Source organism: Hirundo rustica, chromosome 14 (assembly GCF_015227805.2).
Source record: "Hirundo rustica isolate bHirRus1 chromosome 14, bHirRus1.pri.v3, whole genome shotgun sequence".
Taxonomy (NCBI): domain Eukaryota; kingdom Metazoa; phylum Chordata; class Aves; order Passeriformes; family Hirundinidae; genus Hirundo; species Hirundo rustica.
The window spans coordinates 2,032,734-2,052,947 of NC_053463.1; the positions used below are offsets into that span (position 1 = coordinate 2,032,734).

Sequence of the window (20,214 nt, forward strand, 5' to 3'; positions counted from 1 at the left end):
TCCCATTTCTGCAGTTTGTTCCCTCTGTGTTCCACATTTTTCTCGTGGTGTGGGATCTGTCTTGCCCTGTCTAAGGGATTTTGGGAAAGTGTTAGAGGGGGGTTGATGAAGGAGTAGTGATGCTCTACCCCAAAGAGACTGGCCTGCTGAAAATACTGCTGCTGGAGAATAATCCTTTATTATTCCAGAATAATCCTTTGTCCTGGTTTGGAAAGACATGTGCCTGCCAGGGAAAAGCGGGAGCTTCCCTTGGAACAAAGAATGTAAACCCCTTCCCTCTGAATTATTAGCATTTTGAAATTAAGGGGCTCTCAGGCAAAGATATGGGAATAGGAATAACAATTCTTTACTAGGAAAATTAAAAACGTGGTAGGACAAAAAAGCAAACAAACAAAAAAAGAAAGCACAGACAGAGTCAGAACAGGACCTGACCCCTGTTGGTCAGAGTGTTGGGAGCAGTGCAGTCCAGTCCTGTGCAGTGCCAGGTGTGGTTCTGGTGGAGCAGAGATGATCCTGTAGAAGGTCCCGTGGTGCTGAGATGGCTCCGTGTCCCCTCTGGCAATCCAGTGCACACAGGCTGTGCTGCTGTTCCCAGTCCCAGGTTTGATCCAGGCTCCTCCCCTGGGTGCAGCATCTCCCTGTGGATGACGGAATTGTCTCAGCCCTGCAGTGAGCCTGGATGGCCCAGGAGCAGCAGAGATCCCTGCAGGGAGGAGGGGTCCTGGAAGGGATTAGGAAAACACCTTCCCAACTGGTTTTAACAGATGGCAATAGAATACATCTTGCATTGCAACCCAAAACATCCTTTCTCGCTGCCTGCAAAATGGATTTTAATCCAGCAAGGATCCTCTGTCCTTGGTCCTTTCTCCTCAGGCCTGCAGGCAGCAGGATGGGACAGCTGACGTTGCTGTGGCTCCAACACCACGGGCCAAAGCTGTGTCCTGATGTCCCTGCCCAGGTCACCGCTCTGGGAGGCAGGGCCAGAGGTGGGACAGACATCAGGCTGCTTGTGCCACTGTTTCTGATGGGGTGGCCACAGCTGCTGTGGCCAGCAGGACAGCAGGGTGGCCTGCTTGGCTCAGCAGAGTCAGCCCTAGGTGGGCTTCCTTCAAAACGCCCTGGGAAATGAGCTGTGGGCCTTGTCTCTCTTCTCCTTGTTCTCTGGGGTTGTCCCCTGCTCTCAGAGCCTTCTCCAGCCCACAAAATCCCAGTGATTTTGGCAGGGGGAAATCGCTTAGGTCATGGGATGCTGGAGCTGGGGAGTGGTACCAGATGGGAACGGCATCCATGCAAAACCTGACGTTGGAATAGCCCTTCCCTGGGCCCAGAAGCCATGGAGGGAGCGGTTTTCTCTCTGCTGTGCCTCACATGATCCTGCTCACGTCTGGCCCGTGATTAGTGGTCTGACAGTCTGCTGTGCTGGCTCTGGGACTGGCTGCTCAGTGGCTGGAAGGGCTTTGGGGGCCAGCACTTGGGGTGAGGAGGAGCCACATCTGATCTCTGTGGTCACCCTGAGCTCTGCAGCCGTGGCTTTGTCTCCAGGAGAGAAATGAGGTTTGCTTTGCCCACGCTGCCATCACGAGGCTGCTGGGACAGCAAACAGAGGGGAGGGGGAATCAATCACACAGAAAACTGGTGATAAATCTGCTCCAGGTCAGGCTGCAGCTCTGCTCCCTGATTTGAAATGCTCCCTTTTTCCATTGCCCCCCCCCAGCCAGGCACTCTCACCCTGCAGCTCCCACTGCTGAAGCTTTTTTTACGATTTCTTGATGGGAAAGAAGCAGAGGGAATTTTCCATCTCCTGCCATTCCGCCGCAGCAGAGCAGCCTCCCAGCCCTGGTGTCTGTGCTTTTGCCTCCCTTGCTTCTCTCCCTGCCCCTTCCCAAGCTGCCATTGCCCAGGGCAGCGCTTTTACGATGGCACAGAGGGTCTGCCATGTGTAAACTGCCCAGCCTTTGCCAATCCAAGGATGACTGCTCCGTGCTGGGAAACTGAGCTGAGAGGCTGCACGGACACCCCTGGGGCTCTCACCCTCTGGCACAACATCTGCCCAAAAGGCTGCAGCTGGCTAAGCAGGGCCTGGGCAGTCTCTGCTTTAGTCCTTACTGCAGCAGGGAGGGGTGGGGGGTGCAAGTGGGCTCTCTGGGTTTGCTGGGGTTCTCTCTCTGTGCTGGGAACCCCTTGGGTGCCACTCTCATCCCAGGGCCCTGCACTCGCAGGAGTCCTCCCTGGGCTCCTTGCAGAGATTTTGGATGGTTCCCATCACCGGTGTGTCTGTTTGCTCCCCAGGCTCTGATCCAGCTGCCTCCCTACATCTCCCAGTGCGAGGAGGTGCTGCAGTTCTTCGAGACACGGCCCGACGACCTGACCCCCCCCAAAGAGTGAGTTGGGCGGGAGGCTGCCACAGCTGGGAGTGTGGTGGGGCATGAGCTGGGGTGGTGGTGACACAAACTGGGAGTGTGGTGAGACACAAACTGGGATGGTGGTGAGATAAACTGGGATGGTGGTGAGACACAAACTGGGATGGTGGTGAGACACGAACTGGGGTGGTGGTGAGATAAACTGGGATGGTGGTGAGACACAAACTGGGGTGGTGGTGAGACACGAACTGGGATCGTGGTGAGATAAACGGATGGTGATGACACACTGCCTTGGACTTGCTGATATCCACGACTCTGGTGTTCATCAGCAATCCCCTCTTGAGTCCCAGATTTGGGGTTTGGAGGCTCCCATGGAGAGGCTGTGCAGCTCAGTGTGGACACCTCTTTCTCCAGTGGGGAAGTGGAAACACTTCTCCGGGACCCCATGAAGTGCTGGTCTCTTTCTGAGCCTCTGCAAACAGCGGTCCCAGGAGCACGATCAGCCCGAAAAGCCTCACTTCACACATTTGCAACAACCTCTGCCCGCTGTGAAGGCGCTTTCCCTCAGCCGTATCCACGAGCCCCATCCGTAACAACCCTGCAGAGCCTCTCCATGCAAGCCCAGGAAGGTTTGCAGGGAATCTCGCGTGCCTTACGCAACTCCGTGTGGTTCTGAGTCTTGTGACTGTGAGCTGCTCTGGCCAGGAGCCACCCATCTCTTACTAATCACGAGCAGCACAAATGTGAGCGGCCGCCTCCGAGCCCTGCTCTGCTGCTCTCCCTTTCCCCGCCGCGTGTGACACGGCTCCAGCAGAGCCTGAGCACTGGAGGAGGCTTGATGGATTGTCAGGGGAAGGGCCATGAATTGATTTGACACCGTTCTCTATTGGAAGGGTGTGGAGGCAGATAAAGGGATTTTGGTTTCCTCCCCTGAGCAGCCGCTGAGCCGGTCAGGTTCTCCAGCTCAGTATCGTGCTTGGGTGGACTGCTTCATCTCCCTGGGTTGTTTGATTCTTTTCATTCCCTCTCTGAATTCCCCCTTCCCCCATCCCTGCTTTCCTCCTTTGGCTCCTGTCTCTGTTGCCTTGGCCTGTCATCGTTTCTCCTGCAGCTCCTGGCCACTGACGAGATTGGTCTGAGAGCCCCAGAGCCCATTAACTAATTGCTGGCTGTCGCTGATGCTCTCATCTGTGCTGCCCAGCTATTGCTCGCCACTGAACCCGCTGCCCTGTGGGTCATCCCTCAGGGAAGGAAGGTCATTCCTCAGGGAAGGTCATCCCTCAGGGAAGGAAGGTCATTCCTCAGGGAAGGAAGGTCATTCCTCGGGGAAGGTCATTCCTCAGGGAAGGTCATCCCTCAGGGAAGGAAGGTCATTCCTCAGGGAAGGTCATCCCTCAGGGAAGGAAGGTCATTCCTCAGGGAAACTCATCCTTCAGGGAAGGTCATTCCTCAGGGAAGGCTCAGCTCAGGGGCAAGCGAGGGACACCATGAGCATGCAGGGACAGCAGAGGGTGGGGCTGTTTTGGGATGTGGGGCACTGCCTGTGGTGGATCTTTGAGCCCTGCATGAGGGGAGGAGCTGCTCTGCAGCAGGAGTCGGGTCTTGGACCCGCCTGCAGCTGAGGGACCTTCAGCCATGGGGGATGGACGGGCAGCTTCAGTCTCACACCTGCTCTCCTCAGCTTATTTTGTCTTTTAGGCTGAGCCAGAGACGAGGCAGGGTGGGCACTGTGGCCAGGGCGTGCGGGTGTGAGGGGAGACCTTTGGGTGCTGAGCTGGAGCTCCCAGCCCTCTGTCCTTGCAGCCACCAGCGCCAGTCCCCTGTCACCTCCCTGCTTTGGGCCTGGGAGCCAAGGGACTGGCTGGAGCCCGACCCCGAACATGTTCCTGTGGTGGGTCCATCCACAGGGTCCTGGGTGCAAAATTCAGTGTGTTTGTGAGGTTTTGGCCATTGCAGGGCTGGGTGGGTGAGCGGGTGACGCTGAATCCAGGGGTGGTCGTGCTGTTTCTTTCTCCTTCTCTCCATGGAGAATGTGCTGCTTCCCTTTCTCCTCCTCCTCTCCAAGTCCTGCTTCCCTGCCTGCCCCTCTCCAGGGAGGAGATTCAGGCTTGCAGCGCCCAGAGGGGCTCAGTGGGGGCCCCTTGTCCCTTTGCCTGCAGCAGCCAAACCCCACGGCGTCTCAAGGACATCCCCCGTCCCATTCCGAATGCCAGGAGGGTATTTATTAGCTACAATTCCAAATGCTAATTGATACAAGTCCTTGACTGTCTCCTCTGGAGGGATTGGGAGCCCATTCCCGAAGCCTGGAATGCTGCCAGCTCAGCAATAACGAGATGGGAGCTGTGATAGACGGCCGGGCTGGATGGGAGCCGGTGGCGTGGCTGGGCTGGGGCCGGATGTCATCCTTCATCCAGCTGATAAATACTCTGCTCCGGGAATTTGAAGGGGAGCCAGGCCAAGAACGGAGTGGGAGAAAGGAAATAAAAAGGGTAAAAAACAAGAAAAGGGAAAGACAGATTTTTTAATGTTGGGTGTCTGAAAGGTGGGAGCGAGGGAGGGGGGAAAGGACTGGTCACTCTCACAGGAGCCTTCCTGCTCCCTGCCCCTTCCCTGGCTGACACCTCTGGTCACCGCCTGCCCACGAGGGTGGCAGCTGGTGGCAGGGAAGGGGACGTGCCCGTGAGTGCTGCTGGATCCACCCTGTGCCCGTTCTGCTGGGCTGCAGGTGAGGCTCCACACGGCTCACAGCACCCCAGGGTGTCAAACCCTGCCAGGGGCCACAGCCGGCTGCAGTCCTTGGAGCTCCGCTTTGACCGCAGTCCGTGGAATTGTGCTTTAGCTGCAGTCTGTGGAGCTCTGCTTTAACTGCAGTCCGTGGAATTCTGGTTTAACTGCAGTCTGTGGAGCTCTGGTTTAACTGCAGTCCATGGAATTCTGGTTTAACTGTAGTTCTTGGAGCTCTGGTTTAACTGCAGTTCAAGGAATTCTGGTTTAACTGCAGTTTGTGGAGCTCTGGTTTAACTGCAGTCCTTGGAATTCCTGCTTAACTGCAGTTCATGGAATTCTGGTTTAACTCCAGTCCATGGATTTCCTATTTAACTGCAGTTCATGGAGCCCTGGTTTAACTGTAGTTTGTGGAATTCGGTCCCTGGTTCTGGCAGTGTTTGGGAATGGAAAGAGGAGGTTGGACAGCCCAAGCATTTCTCTCCAGGCCTCTGTGGTGTTGTTTTCCCTAGAGCTGGAGCTCTCCCTGGGCTGAGCTGGGGCTCTCCTGCTTTTCCTGCAGTGCTGAGCCACACAAACTGCTCACTGCTGGCTCTCAGCTCAGTCCCTCAGCCCTTCCCAACCTCCCACCTGCTCTCCAAGCCCCAGCCTGTCCCGAGGAGAGGAAAAGGCTCAGATTCTGACTTTATTCCTCCTCCTTGCACCACTGCTCCCAGCTGGGCAGGGCGTCACAGCCAGCAGTGGAGTGAGGCAGGAGCCTCCAGCATTTGGTGGTGGGTGGAAGAGGGAGGTGAAGCCCTCGCTCCATCCCCTCTTTCCTCATCCCTGAGTTTCCTGTGTCCTCCAGCCTGGAAAGGCCACATCAAACAGGAGGGCAGAGGGAGGTGGCAGGGTTCCTACTGGCAGTGACAGCTGGTGGCTTCTGTGATGTGGATCCCTGTCCAGCAGCTCTGGACTGGAATTTCTCCACTGCTTCCAACGGCGCTGCCCAGCGTGGGTCAGGGTGAGGCTGAATCCAGAGGAATTCGTGAAGGGCAGAGAGGGAAGAAGGAGAAGAGAAATGATTATGGGAAAAGAGATCTCTGGAAAGTTAGCAGCCTGGGGGATGTGGGATTCTTCTCCTCCGTGTTGGATGGAAGCCCCGCAGCTTCAAAGAAGAGAAGTCATCAAATTCCTGCTCCCCGTGTCTGACCAGCACAGGATGCTGGGCTGCTGAGGTGGGAGGGTGCTGCGTGCACCCCCCTCACCTCCCAGCCCCCCTTTAGCAGCTCAGAGCTGTTTTTAACCACAGCAGAGGAGCTGCAGTGAGGCTGGGGAAGCCTGAAGGGCTGGGCACGGAGCCACTGCTGAGTCAAGGCATTCAGCTGCTCTCTCCTCCAGCTGAATTCCAGCTGTGGCACATCAGGGAGCCCAGGTTAACTCTGTAGACAAGCAATCGTTATCCATAAGTGATTAATATTAATGACTAACAAGTTATTAATATTACCAAGCAGTTATTTATTCATTTTCCACAGTTACAAGTGGGCTGTGGTGGGGAAGGGGCCATCGTGGAGCTGCTCCAGAGGCTGGGGATGGGATGCACCCCTGGCCAGGAGAAACCTCTTCAATTCAGAGCATCTTCCACCGGGTTTTTCGGGGAGCTGAGCAGCCCATCATGTGTAAAACACAAAAGTTGTTGCTTTGAACTCAGTCCCTGCTCGGGGATGGAGCGGCTGCAGGAAGCCACTCCAGGAGCTTTTGGTGGATGTTGGTTTGGATAAGGATTCTTGCTGGTTTGTAGCTCTGGGGTGGTGTCCTGCTCTCCAGACAGATCCCAGCTTGTACACAAAGCTGTTCTGCATTTCTCCTGATGCCCACATGCACATTCACCAGGAGTTCAGGCGGGATCCCAGCTCCAAAACAGCCTCCTCCTTCCCCTTCTGCTGAGGACTGGCTTTCCTGGATGACAGCAGGCAGAAACACCAAATCCCTGCTTTGTGCCAGGTCCCTGGACAGAGCCCTGGCTTCTCTGAGCTACCAGGGCAGGCTCTGAGCCTGAGGCTCAGCTTGGCTGACTCTGCAGTGGCCCTGGGGTGTGGGGACAGGGGCTCCTTTCAGTGCTGCTGGAGCATTTGCTCACCATCCCCTCTCCCAGACAAGGGCTCTCTTGTTCCCCGCCTCCATCGATTCCGCAAACATCTCCACGCTTGCGGAATGCCTGGGGGATGAGCCCCCTCCTGACAGCTATTTTGGCGGCATTACTGGATTACAGCAGGATTTTTCCTTTTGCAAGGGAAGTTTGGGTGTTTTTTATATATGAAGGAGATGTTTTCTTGGGACGCTGACCTCAGATCCGTCCCGTTTGATGTGGCTCCAGTGTGGGTTTGCAGCAGCTGGGGTTGTTCTTGTGTTGGCGCTCCTGTCCTTCACCTATCCCATGAGCTGGAAGGGCAGCAGGGCCAGTGCTGAGGTCCCCAAAGCCACATTTGGGGGCACTTTTCTCCTGTGAGTCCCACTGCAAGGGTTTTTTTTCTGTGTGACAACCTCCCTGCAGCTCTGGGACCTGCCTGGCCCAGCAGCCACCAAATGTGCCTCAGGAAAGAGTTTATAAACTCAAGCCAGCTGGTAACAACTCTTCTTTAGACCTGGGTTTATAATTAATGACTTCTAATCAACATTCCTGGCCTGAATTATCACCCTGTGAGTCCATGAAGAGTTTCAGTGTGCCCAGTATCCTGCAGTGAGTTGTCTTACAGGTTGGTTTTGATTTACCCCCCAGCCTGCTCACTTTGCTGAACCCCTGTGCTCCCCATCTCACTCCTTCCCACCCCTGGATCCACAGGGATGCTTGAGGAGCCTGACTCTTTTCCTAAAAAAACCCCAAAAACGTGGCATGGGGATTGTTGAATGTGCTGAGAGTTTCTCCATGTTGTCAAAGTTTCCTTTCAGGGGATGGTGAGGGACTGAGCTGAGCTCCCTGAGCCCGTGGTGCTGGCTCAGAGCTCTAAGTGGGGCTCCAGTCACACAGCAGGTCTGGAGAAGCATTCCTGGCTTTTCCTGAGCAGCTGGAGAAGCATTCCTGGCTTTTCCCACCCCCGTGGGGCTGGCTGGTGTCCCCCTGTCGCCGCTGGGCATCGCTGCCCTGTACCTGTGCCGTGGCTGCTGGGGGGGCTGGAGATAAATGGGATTTACAGTGGAAGGAGGAGGAGAAGATGCTGCCGGGAGTTTATTTCTGTTTCCCGTCCTGTCTGAGCCCCTGTTCCCTCTGAGGTGCTTGGGCTGCTCTTCAGACCTGCAGCTCTTTGTGTCCCTGCCAGGAAACGTCCCAGCAGCAAAGTGAAATCGCAGCTCCTTCCTTGCCCCCTCACTCCGGGGGAGCGGGCGGGGAAAGGCAGCAGGGGATGAGTTACAGTGATGGGTTTAGCAGTGACACCAGTGATTGCCATCAGCTCCAGGGTGCCGTTCCCATCTCCAGCCTTGCTTTGCCTCCCTTCCCTGTCACGCCTCTGAACCGGGGGAATTTTAATGAGGCTTCTTGATTAACTCTGGTTTAGCTCTGCAACGCTTCCTCCATGGAGAAATCTTTGCAGTGCTCTGTCCCGTGGATTCCTCGGTTGGTCTCTGCTCCTGGACGTGGTGTTCAGCTCTTTGCACACTCTGAGCTCTCTGAACTCAACAGGCCCCAGTTCCTGTGACAATGTCCAGTTTGCTTCCACTCCATCCTGGCTGCATTTTGTTTCCTTTTGTTGGTCCTTCCATGGATGAGTGCCTGGCGTGGTGCCAGGTGGAAGTTGTAAGGCCAGGCCAGGACCTGAGCCCGCCGAGGGAAGGACAAAACAGGGAATTTCTGAATGAAAGGAGCGGGGCAGGGGCTGTTTGCAGGGTTGTGATGCCCATGGGGACATGAGGGAGGTCAGTGGCCCCCGGAGCCAGCCCTGCTGTGCACTCCTGAGGGGGTTTGTCACTCGGCCAACACCCCAGCTGTCCCCTCGCTCTGCTGACGCTCTTCCTTCTCTTTTTCAGGGAGCCCATTGGAAAGAAGAGGTCTGGTAAGGACTGCTTTTCTCTCTGCTGCTTGCACCGGCTCCTCCTTGCACCCACAGCCCTGCTCCCTCCCAGCACAGGGACCCCCTCCACCCACCGGGATTTCACTGCAGCCTCCAGGCCCCCAGCCCTTACCCCCTGAGCCTCTGTGGTGCTCCCCAAGGTGGGGCAGGTGCCCACAGCTCTCAGCAGTGCCCTGGCCGCCCCCTTCCACTCCTGGAGGTGTTGTGACTGCTGCTGGACCCCCTATCCCATCCCATCCCATCCCATCCCATCCCAGGGATCCCATCTCATGGATCCCATCCCACCCCACCACATCCCACCCCATCCCAGTCCCATCCCATCCCAGGGATCCCATCTCATGGATCCCATCCCACCCCACCACATCCCACTCCATCCCATCCCATCCCATGCCATCCCATCCCGTCCCATCCCATCCCGTCCCATCCCATCCCATGGATCCCATCCCATCCCATCCCATCCCATCCCATCCCATCCCATCCCATCCCATCCCATCCCATCCCATCCCATCCCATCCCATCCCATCCCATCCCATCCCATGGATCCCATCCCATCCCATCCCGTCCCATCCCACCCCATCCCATCCCATCCCATCCCGTCCCACCCCATCCCATGGATCCCATCCCATCCCATCCCACCCCATCCCATCCCATCCCATCCCATCCCATCCCATCCCGTCCCATGGATCCCATCCCATCCCATCCCGTCCCCTCCCTGCCTCATGCCTTGTCTCCCGTCCTTTTGTTCCTCATCAGGGATAATCCAGAGAATGTCCTCTTTCCTGCAGAGAGGTACTAACAGCTGCTCCGCCCTGGCTCTGCTCTGCCTTTCCCTGGGGGGACACTGCTCCGCTGGGGGGGCAGGCAGCTTCTCACCCCTGCCAGCCGCTGTCACCTCCCCTGTGGCTTTCTGCGGCGCCTGGTGGCACAGGGGGCTGGCACTTGGCTCTGGGCGCAGCTCCGCGTGCCCCGGGTCGTGCTGAGGGTCTGCAGGGCTGGGGATGAGAAGGTTCAGGAGTGCAGAGGGAAGTCTGAGCTGCCTGGGGGCAGGGTGGGGCTGAAAATCTGCCGGTGCAGCAGGACCCTGGCTCCCTTCACCATGGCACCGGCCAGGAGCCTTGGGGAGGGTGGTTGGGTCTGGGGTGCGCAGCCCTTGCTCCTCAAGAGCCTCTGAAACACCCCCCTGTTGGTTTAGGGTTGTTTGAGCTTCCCAAAAAGAGCAGGAGAGAGGAGTGGAAGAGCCTCAGGTCCGTGGGTCAAGGAGGCGTCTTTCAGCTCCTGGAGCTGCAGGTGGTGTAAAAACGGAGTGAGGCTCTTTGGGAAGGAAGGAATGAGCGCTGGCTGCGCGGAGGCTCTGCTGAGATCGGTGCTGGGAAGGATTTTGGCCAGAGAACTGGCACTGCCGCCACCCGTGTGAGCAAACTCGCTTGTTGGTGAGCGGGGTCCTCTTGCAGGAGAGAGGAGAGAGGCGCAGGAGGAATCAGAGGCCTGATTGCACTTTCCAGTGGAGCTGCGGGTCCATCCCTCCTCCAGGAGCTGATGGTGCCCCTGTGTTTCACTGGGACTGCTGCTGGGACGCAGATGGGAAGCTCTGCTGGTGGTGGGGGCTCCTGGTTTGGATCTGTTCTCATGGGCTGAGTGCTCTCCCGTGGGATTCACTGGGTTTTACTGGGATTGGTTAAAAGCCTTTTCTGCTCAGCCTCTGGATGCTCTGCGCCCAAGCAGCACATTGGGACCGTCATTTTAAATCTCCCACGAGCTGCAAGCGCAGCCTGGCTCTGTTCTGAAGGGAAGGGCTGAGAAAAAGAGGAAGAAAATTCCTGCTGCATAACTCAGTCCAGTGAGGGCAGAATCCAATTTAAGGACGCTGCCTGTTAGAGAGGCAGGAGTTCTCTGCTGAGAAGGAAGAGTTTGGATAACATCCAGGGCAGAGCCTGCTCTGGCAGGGCAGGATGTGCTGTTCTGCCCCTGGCAGCAGCCTCCAGGGAAAGGTTTTTGCTCTCAGTAACGCTGCGCAGGGTTGATGCCTCGTGCCAGACGCGTTCAGGGATTCATCTCGCTGCCTTGCGTTTGCTGGCAGCAGAATCAGGATTTGGTTCCGCTGCTGTCACCCCAACTCCTTCTATAGCTTGAGGAGATCCCTGATGGTTCACTGTGTCATCCAGCCAGCCCTGCTTCGAGGTAGCAAATCTGCAGCAAGGCACAAAAAAATCCCCCTCTACTCCAGGATGTCCCTGAGGAGGGGTCATCCAACAGCTGCTAACGAGCAGAAATCACGAGGATTTTCCAAGAAGTGATTTCCCAATTGCCAGAGAGGGGCTGAACTGCTCTTGAGCAGCGTTGGAAAGAGCTCCGAGGTCCTGGCAGCAGCAAGCCGGGTTTGGAAATGGGATTTGAGCAAACACTGGGGCGCAGAGTGGGTCAAAGTGCTGCTCCCCTGGTCACCACGAGACTCAGATGGTATTTGGAGTTTCGAGGAGGGCCTGGCGGGTTGTGAGCACTGGAAATAAAATCTGCTTTCTTTGCTTAGCTTTTTTTACCAGCATTTGTAACCCCACCTGCCTGAGCCTGCGGCGTGGGCTCTGCACAGCTTGCAGGGGGTGGGTTGTTCCCCAGATTTTGGGGCTCTGCCTTGGCCACCGATTTGGGGATGTCTAAAAGCAGCCATTCCCTTCGGTCCCTGAGGCTGTTCTGAGCGTTTCTGTTCTCTCTGCCTCTCTCAGCTCCACAGAAAGCACAGATGGAGAGCCACGGGTTCGTGCAGGAGAACCTGCAACTGCCTCCAGGGTTTATATTTGGGTGGAGCTGCCCGAGGAGGCTGGCAGAGACCTCAAATGCCCCTTTGCCAGTTTGGTTAAAACCAAATTTTTTAAGGCATTAGGCAAAGGCTGGAGTGAACAACAGGCTTCAAACCCAGATACCTGTGCCCCTAATTGAGTGCTGAGCTCTTTGTTTCCCTCTGGGAGCACCAACTTCCAGGCTCTGCCAGAAGTTCCTCACTTTTGGCACTTGCAAAGCCAGAGGCTGGGAAGGCTGGAGACATCACAAGCTGCTTTCCTGTGTGCCCATGTCCCTTTTGCCGTGCTGTGGAATGTCCCTGCGGTGGCAGAGACACCCCAAACCCCTCGGTGTTTGTTCTGAGGAGAGGCACTGAGAACACAGCAGCCCTAGGGGAACTCTGAAACTCCCCTGGTGAATTTCCATGGGATTGCTTTCCAGATTCTGGAGGAATCCCTGGAGAGATGAGAGGGTTTGCAAAGAACTCAGCCCAGCGTTCAGTGCCCATTTCACGTGAGAGCAGAGCTGATCATCCCAAACTCCTCAGGTCTGGGGGAAGAGGGGCTGTCCTGGGAGCTCTGGATCTGATCCGCACAGGCAGAGGAGGAAGGGACTTTATCCCTTCATTTTTGGGAGAGGCTCTAGGCAAAGGCTGGAGTGAACAAAAGGCTTCAAACCCAGATACCTGTGCCCCTAACTGAGTGCTGAGCTCTTTGTTTCCCTCTGGGAGCACCGATGTCCAAGCTCTGCCAGAAATTCCTCGCTTTTGGCACTTGCAAAGCCGGAGTCTGGGAAGGCTGGAAACATCACAGGCAACCCCATTATCTGTGAGATTTCCTGCTGGGTTTGAGCATCTCAGCCCTCGGGTGAAAGGCCACGGTTCTGGCCAAACAAAACCTTGCAAGGATTTTTGGGCTGGCTGAGAGCGAGGTCGGTGCTCTGGGATGTGCTGAGTGCCTCTCCTGCATCCAGGCTGAGCATCAGCCCTGCGGGCCCAGCCCGGGGACCTCGGTGGTCCCTCGGCTCCATGGATTCCCCTTTCCCAGGCCACATTAGCGCCGCTGTCACAGCTGAGGGTGCGCAGTGCGCGCTCCTGCCTGAGCTGTCTGCAATCCCGCTCTCCTGTGGGATAGATTCCCGCTCCCCTCCCAGCTGCAGAGCTTTGGTGCTGTCTCCCACCTCCCTGGCAAGCTTTACACCCTTGCTGTTGGGAGCAGCCCGAGTCTGGCCGTGCCCAGGGCGCTGTTGCTGGCTCCAGGCTGTGTTTTTGCGGTGGAGGACGATTTGGCTCAGGTGAAGGTGCTCCAAAAATGAACGCCCACCTCTTCCTCCAAGCTCAGTTTACCGCTTCTCTTGCTGGTTTAATGGGCACGTTGGAGCATCCAGAATTGGCTGCCGGAACTACAAATACCCTCAGAGGCCTGGGTGTAATTACAGCCGGGGAGGCAGAAAGGGGAGCACTTAGCTCTTGCTACAGTTGTTATTCTTCTCTCAGGGGCTGGGTAGATCCTCTTGGAGCACAAACCTTTAATCGAGCTCCTAGAACGGATAGTCCCAGCACCCACCATTCACTTTGGGGGGCTATTTTTAACTCTCCCTGCTGCCCCACATCTGGGTTTTGGTGTGGAGGAGGCTTCCATGAGCAGGAACAGATCCTCTGCACTGGGCCAGCTCACCTGGAGCTCTGCAGAGTGCTGTTTATAGCAGGTGGACACAGACAATTTCCTTCCTTTTCCTTTAAATAACACTGTCCCGCAGACACGTGGTTCCTTTAAATCTTGGCCGTGGTCTGGCATTCTCACAACCAGCTGGCAGAGGCTGTGACCTCCTGAACAGAACTTCTCCAGGAGGCAGCAGGACATCCTGGGAACCCTGAGGACCTGCTAGAGCTTGTCCTTCGGGGTGAGGGTGGCACCTGAGGTTTCCCATGCCCTGGAACAGGTTCTCCCATAGGAAAGATCTGCTGAGAACCTCTGATGTGATTTGGGAGCAGCTGGTGCAGGTGTGTTTGCCATGGAAACCCGTTCCTGGTACGAGGCTGAATTCCTGTGCTGCATTTCCCCCAGCTGTCCCAAGGAACCCCCTCTCTCTGTGGAGTTTCACACCCCTTGGAGCCTGGGAGGGGATTGTCCTGTATTTCTGCCCTGCCTGGCCCAGGTGGGATTTCTGCCCTGCCAAAATTTGAGACTCAGATAAAGCACTGGCCCTGCAAACTCAACACCTGCACTCAGGTGTGTGATTCTTTTGTGTCACTTGTGCTGAGCACTCTCCTCTTTCCAAAGCGCTTCTCAAGTGTCAATTAAACCTTACCACACCAGGGGAGACCGGAATAATACAGCAGTGCCTTCCTTGATGGGTGGGGAAGCTGCAAGGCAGAGTGCTGGGTTGGAAGCCAGAGCTCGGGAAAATCCACAAACACCAGAGCTTTATGTCCAAAAAGGAGACAGTGGAACTTTTTTTGAATGAAGGCAGAGAATCCACTGGGGCACATGCCCGGGGGTTTTTCCCCCTCGAGGTTTTTGAGATGTAGCTTCCTTTTTAAACTCCCAGCCACGTGCTTTCTTTCCTTTTTAAACTCCCAGCCACATGCTGTCCTCTTCCTTTCCCCTTTGCTGAGGTACCAGAAGGTGCAGCCTTCCCAAACTGCCTTCCACATATCCCCCCTTGAACCTGGCGTTTTACCCCAAAGTTCAGAAGCTCAGCCTCGTGCAGACCCTTCTGTTTCAGGAGCCAGACTCTCTGGGCTCTGCAACAAACCTGCTGCCCAAAGTCAGTAGAGACATTAAAGCCTCATCTCAAAGACGTGAACGCCCATCCCTTCAGGCACCAAATTGTTTGTAAAGACATCAGGACACATCTTTCCTCTCAAATTGTCTTTGCAAACCCTGGTTTGTAACAACCTGGAATGTTTCAAACGTTTTTCAAACCCCCTGCTGACTTCTCCGTGTCCTCTGCACCAGCTGTGGCAGGTAAATTCAGAGAATAACCGGACAGTGACAGTCCACGTTAGCCCAGTAATCCTTGTAGGTGATCCGTGGCTGCTGATAGCCACAGAGGTCTCCCATCCTTTTCTTCCAGCTGGGAAGTCCCAGATCTCTGGGGCGTTAGAGATCAGTTTAAAAGATCAATTTAAAACGATTCCAGTGACCTCAAGTAACGCCTCGATCGACTGAAAAAGACACCAATGACCTCAGGTAACCTGAATGACCTCAAGTAACCCCAGTCAGGGCTTCAAATGACCTCAAATAAACCCAAATGACCTCAAGTAACCCCAGTCAGGGCCTCAAATGACCTCAAGTAACCCCTGGATCAATTAAAAAATACTCCAATGACCTCAGGTAGCCCCTAATACCCTCAGGTAATCCTGACCAGGATTCCAGTGACCTCCAGAAACCACAAATGAACTAAAATAACCCCTCTCAGGGACTCCAATGACCTCCAGAAACAACAAATGAACTAAAATAACCCCTCTCAGGGACTCCAATGACCTCCAGAAACAACAAATGAACTAAAATAACCCCTCTCAGGGACTCCAATGACCTCCAGAAACAAATCTCAAATGACCTCAAGTAACCCCTACAGAGACACCAACGACCTCTAGTAACCTCCAAATGACCTCAAGTCACCCCTAGCAGGACTCAAATGACCACCAGTAACCCCAAATGAACTAAAATGACCCCTACCAGGACTCCAGTGACCTCACACACATTCACCAGCAGTGGGTTAACAAAATGCACCTGCCCATCTTTCCCACTTGGCAAAAGAACATGTGAACAGTTGGTCCCCCTTTGGCAGAAAATCCATAAAGTTCCCGTGTCCACCACGGAGACATTAGAACCCTTTTCGAAGCTGTGAACACCCATCCCTTCACCCGCCAAACCGATTGTAAAATCAGCTTTCATCATGGTGGGGAGGAATCCCGGACGAGGGGTTTCTCGAGATTTTTGTGCTTCTCGGAGGTTTTTGGGGGCAGACGGGGAAGTGCAGTGGGGCTCTGGGTACCTGAGTGCCCCAGTCCTGGTTCATGGGGGATGTAACCAGGGAATGCCCAGCTGGACACGGGGCCCTGGCAGTGCCCTGGCGCTCCCTGGCATGTGGGGAAAGGGGAGCTGTGCTCCGTGCAGGGGACACTCGTGTCCGTGGCGTGGTGACGGATGTTGGTGGCGAGTTCTGCCGCCGCAGCGGGCAGTGCCAGGCCGGGGCAATCCATATCCAGAGCTCTGTCCCAAAGGAAAACGTGCTGCAGAGCACAAACCGGGCACCAGGCTGGGCTCGCTGCCCTCCAGTGACACCCGGGGCTGGCAGTGTCCCCGTGTGTCCCGATTATCCTGTAGTGCTCCTGGGATCCCGGCTGTTCTCCCCTGTCCTGCTGTATCCTGCCCTGTTCCCGGTGTCCCGGTTATCCTGCAGGGCTCCCGGTGTCCCGGTTATCCTGTCCTGCTCCCAGTGTCCTACAGTGCTCCCCAGTATCCCAGTTTTCCTGCAGTTCTGATATCCCGACCGTATCCTGCCATTCTCCCGGTGTCCCGGTTATCCCATGGTTTTCCCGGTTATCCCGCAGTTTTCCCGGTGTCCTGGTTATCCCGAGGTTATCCCGGTTATCCTGTGGTTATCCTGTGGTTATCCCGGTTATCCCGAGGTTATCCCGGTTATCCTGTGGTTATCCTGTGGTTATCCCGGTTATCCTATGGTTTTCCCGGTTATCCCGCAGTTTTCCCGGTTATCCCACAGTTCTCCCGGTTATCCCGCCGTTATCCCGGTTATCCTACTGTCCCGGTTATCCCGCGGTTCTCCCGGTTATCCCACGGTTCTCTCGGTTATCCCATGGTTATCCTGGTTATTCCATGTTTTTCCCGGTTATCCCGCAGTTTTCCCGGTTATCCCGGTTATCCCACAGTTTTCTCGGTTATCCCATGGTTATCCTGGTTATTCCATGTTTTTCCCGGTTATCCCACAGTTTTCTTGGTTATCCCATGGTTATCCTGGTTATTCCATGTTTTTCCCGGTTATCCCACAGTTTTCTTGGTTATCCCATGGTTATCCTGGTTATTCCATGTTTTTCCCAGTTATCCCAGTTTTCCCGGTTATCCCGGTTATCCCGCAGTTTTCCCGGTTATCCCGGTTATCCCGCGGTTCTCTCGGTTATCCCATGGTTATCCTGGTTATTCCACGTTTTTCCCGGTTATCCCGCAGTTTTCCCGGTTATCCCGGTTATCCCGCGGTTCTCTCGGTTATCCCATGGTTATCCTGGTTATTCCACGTTTTTGCCGGTTATCCCGCCGTTCTCCCGGTTATCCCGCAGTGCCACCTGCCGCCGGTCCAGCTCCGTTCCCGGGCGATCCCGCAGCTCCCGGCTCTCCTTTTCCCGGCCGCACGAACGCTGTGTTCCCGCTGCGCTCCGCCTCCCCTGCCCCTCCCCGGGGTATTTTTCCCGTTTTTCCTGCCAGGGCCCCGGGCCGTGCGCAGGAGGAGCTGGGCAGGGAGCGGAGCAGAGCAGGGGGATGAAGGCAGAGGGGGATGAATGCAGCGGGGGATGAACGCAGAGGGGGATGAATGTAGAGGGGGGTGAATTCAGTGGGGGATGAATCCAGCGGGGGATGAATCCAGCGGGGGATGAATCCAGCGGGGGATGCTGCCCCGTCCTACACACACCTCCGGCCGGGGCTCCGCGGCTCTTCGGCCCGGCTGAGCCCGCCGCAGGCTCCGCGTTTTGGGGCAGCGATGTGCGCAGGAGGGTCCCCGACACCCCGGGCTGCCGGCAGCTCCTGTGCCGCTGCTGGCTGGCAGAGGTCTCACCCGGCTGCTGGTTTGATCCCTCTCTCCCCCTCACCCTGCCCGAACCTCTGGCTCACCCCTCTCACGCCGGGGCTCCCCGGGGTGTCCTGGAGCTGCTCGGTGCCCTGGGGACGGCGCTGACCTGGCACACGGGTCGGTTCTTGTCCCCCCCCTGTGCAGGAGCTGACGGTGCCTCGGCCGAGCCCCTGGTGCTGGAGCAGTATGTCGTGGTGGCCGACTACCAGAAGCAGGAGAGCTCGGAGATCAGCCTGTGCGTGGGCCAGGTGGTGGATATCATTGAGAAGAACGAATCAGGTACAGGGAGCCGGGCTCGGTGCAGGGGTCCGGGGGCTGCGCAGGAGCAGTGCCGTGCTGTCGGCGTCCTCCTTAAGCAAAACAGCCCCCAGGTGAGCTGAGGTGGGCTGTGGAGGGAGCAGCTTTGGTCCGTGAGCGTGGACGAGGCTTCGGGGCTGATTTCCCCTGGTGCCGAGCGCCCGGCCGAGCGCCGTCCACATTGGTCAGTCTCCACTTTGTGCCTCTTCGTGCTGGGAAGCTTGGCTGACGTGTCCTGAAGGACAAAAGCCACCCCTGGGCCTGGCAGGCTGGTTTTAGTGGCAGAGGGGGACGCTCTCGTGGTGGCCGTGAAAGCCTTCTCTCCTGTGGGAATTCACAATTCCTGTGGGCAGCAGCCGAGCTCTTTGCTTGCTTCAAAACTTCAACTTGCACTTAACCTCTGCAAAGGGACTGAGCCACGTCGTGGACACAGCTTCTGGAGCTTGTGGAGAATTTATTCCCTGAAGCTTACAGAAGTGGCTTGTTTTGGGGGGAGTGAAACCCTGAAAATAGATTTTAACTTTCTGGAGAGCTGCTCCGCAGAGGATCAGTTGCACCAGCAGCTCTGTTTGAGAGCCAGAGAAATAAAAGCAACCCTGAAGCAAATGAAACGATTAGCACAGCCAGCTCAAAAGCTGTGGAAAATCGTTTATTTATCAAAGGTCAGCCCTGCTTTTCCCTCCCATGCAGGTAGCTGATTCCCTCCCCGACAATCTAGTTATCTTTCTAAATGACTCACTGGGGGGGTTCTGAGGGCAATGCTCAGTCTTTATTTTTCCCCCTAAAGACACAAATTGTGCTTTTAATAACGAGCAGCAAGCGTTGGTTTTGATTGGACACACAGGGGGGGCCCAGAATTGCTTGTGGCCCCTCTGGAGCTGGCTGGGCTTCCACTGGGAGAGATGATGTTTTAAATCCTGCGTTTGCTGGTGGCTTTTCAGTTCTGCTGTTTCCGCAAAAGTAAAGAAGGCGAGCGCAGCAGGACTCGGCTATCGATTCACGCACAGCGTGTTCATCTCCGCTAATTAGCCCAGGCTTGCTGACCCACACTGAGGGAAAATGAACCATGAAGGGGCAGAAAAAACCGAAAGCAAATGCAGTGGCTGGAGCCATTCGGCTCTCGGAGCCTCTCCCGGCTTTCCTGGGGAGGGAATTGTACTTTCAGATGTCACTCAGCTGCAGTTCTCCTGTGCTTGGCTCTGTTGCTTTGGGGTCACCCCAGCTTCCTGTGGAGATGCAAGAAAGGGGTCACAGCCCCCCCAGACACGTGGTTTGGAGGGAGGGAAGGAGGTTTTGGCCGGTGTGAGCCCTTGGCTGAGCCTCCTGCTGTTTTTCCCCTCAGGCTGGTGGTTTGTGAGCACGCTGGAGGAGCAAGGCTGGGTGCCAGCCACCTGCCTGGAGGCCCAGGATGGAGTCCAGGATGAGTTCTCAATGCAACCTGATGAGGGTAAGAAGCTGCTGGAGGCATCTGCCCCAGCTTCCTCTACTGGAAGCACCGCATCACCCTCCCTGAGTGGGGCAGGGTGTGAGCCTGGGGGAGGAAAAACCCAGGAACAAAACCTGGGAAAAGGAAGGAAACCTCAGGAATGCTCCTGCCTGCCCCATGCTGCAGCTACACCCTGCTGGTGTATCCAGGGGCCTTTCTGCTGCTCCACAGAGGTGCCACCTCCAGGGAATGCTACCCCCAGTGCCTCCAGTTGGCCCAGGGAGCTGTTTCACCTGCCCTGGAGGAGGAGCAAAGCCCGAATCTTTGGACAATGCGTGTGACCTCAACACGTGCAGAACAGAGAGCACACGGTGTGGGAATAGCACGGTTCCAGCGGGAATAGCAAGGTTCCAGCCCGTCCCTGGAGCAAATCCAAAGTGCCCCTGGATCACACATCCTTCCCAGTGACTCCAAAGCAGAGCAGCAGCTGGCTCAGCCCCTCGGCTGGGCAGCTGGAGGTGGAGGGGGGCTCAGCCTGGGGAGGGCTCCAGGTGAGCAGAGCCTCTGCGTCAGCCCCGTCTCCTCCTGGACCTGAAGTGCCACCTCCTTACGTCCTCTCTTGTCCTTCTCCTGCTTCCCCACCATGCTGTTCCCAGTGCCGTGGAGATACTGGTCTCTGCCCAGGCACCTTGGCCGCCGCCGGACTCTTGGGGACTTGTACACCACTGGATGGGGTCAAGGTGGACCACACAGAGACTTTCTTGGCTGCCCCTGT

At 56.2% G+C, this 20,214-nt stretch overlaps 1 protein-coding gene across 2 annotated transcripts in view; it reads left to right on the forward strand.

Moving 5' to 3' along the window:
- SH3PXD2B (SH3 and PX domains 2B) overlaps positions 1 to 20,214 on the forward strand; it is a 65,819-nt gene that overhangs the window by 36,969 nt on the left and 8,636 nt on the right. The window contains exons 5-9 of one of the 2 annotated variants that reach the window (XM_040078587.2): positions 2,290 to 2,381; positions 9,087 to 9,112; positions 17,861 to 17,995; positions 19,356 to 19,460; positions 20,096 to 20,179. In XM_040078587.2, the coding sequence (XP_039934521.1) occupies positions 2,290 to 2,381; positions 9,087 to 9,112; positions 17,861 to 17,995; positions 19,356 to 19,460; positions 20,096 to 20,179 (442 nt within the window). The remainder of the gene's footprint in view (positions 1 to 2,289; positions 2,382 to 9,086; positions 9,113 to 17,860; positions 17,996 to 19,355; positions 19,461 to 20,095; positions 20,180 to 20,214) is intronic. The other variant, XM_040078588.2, reaches the window with a different exon arrangement.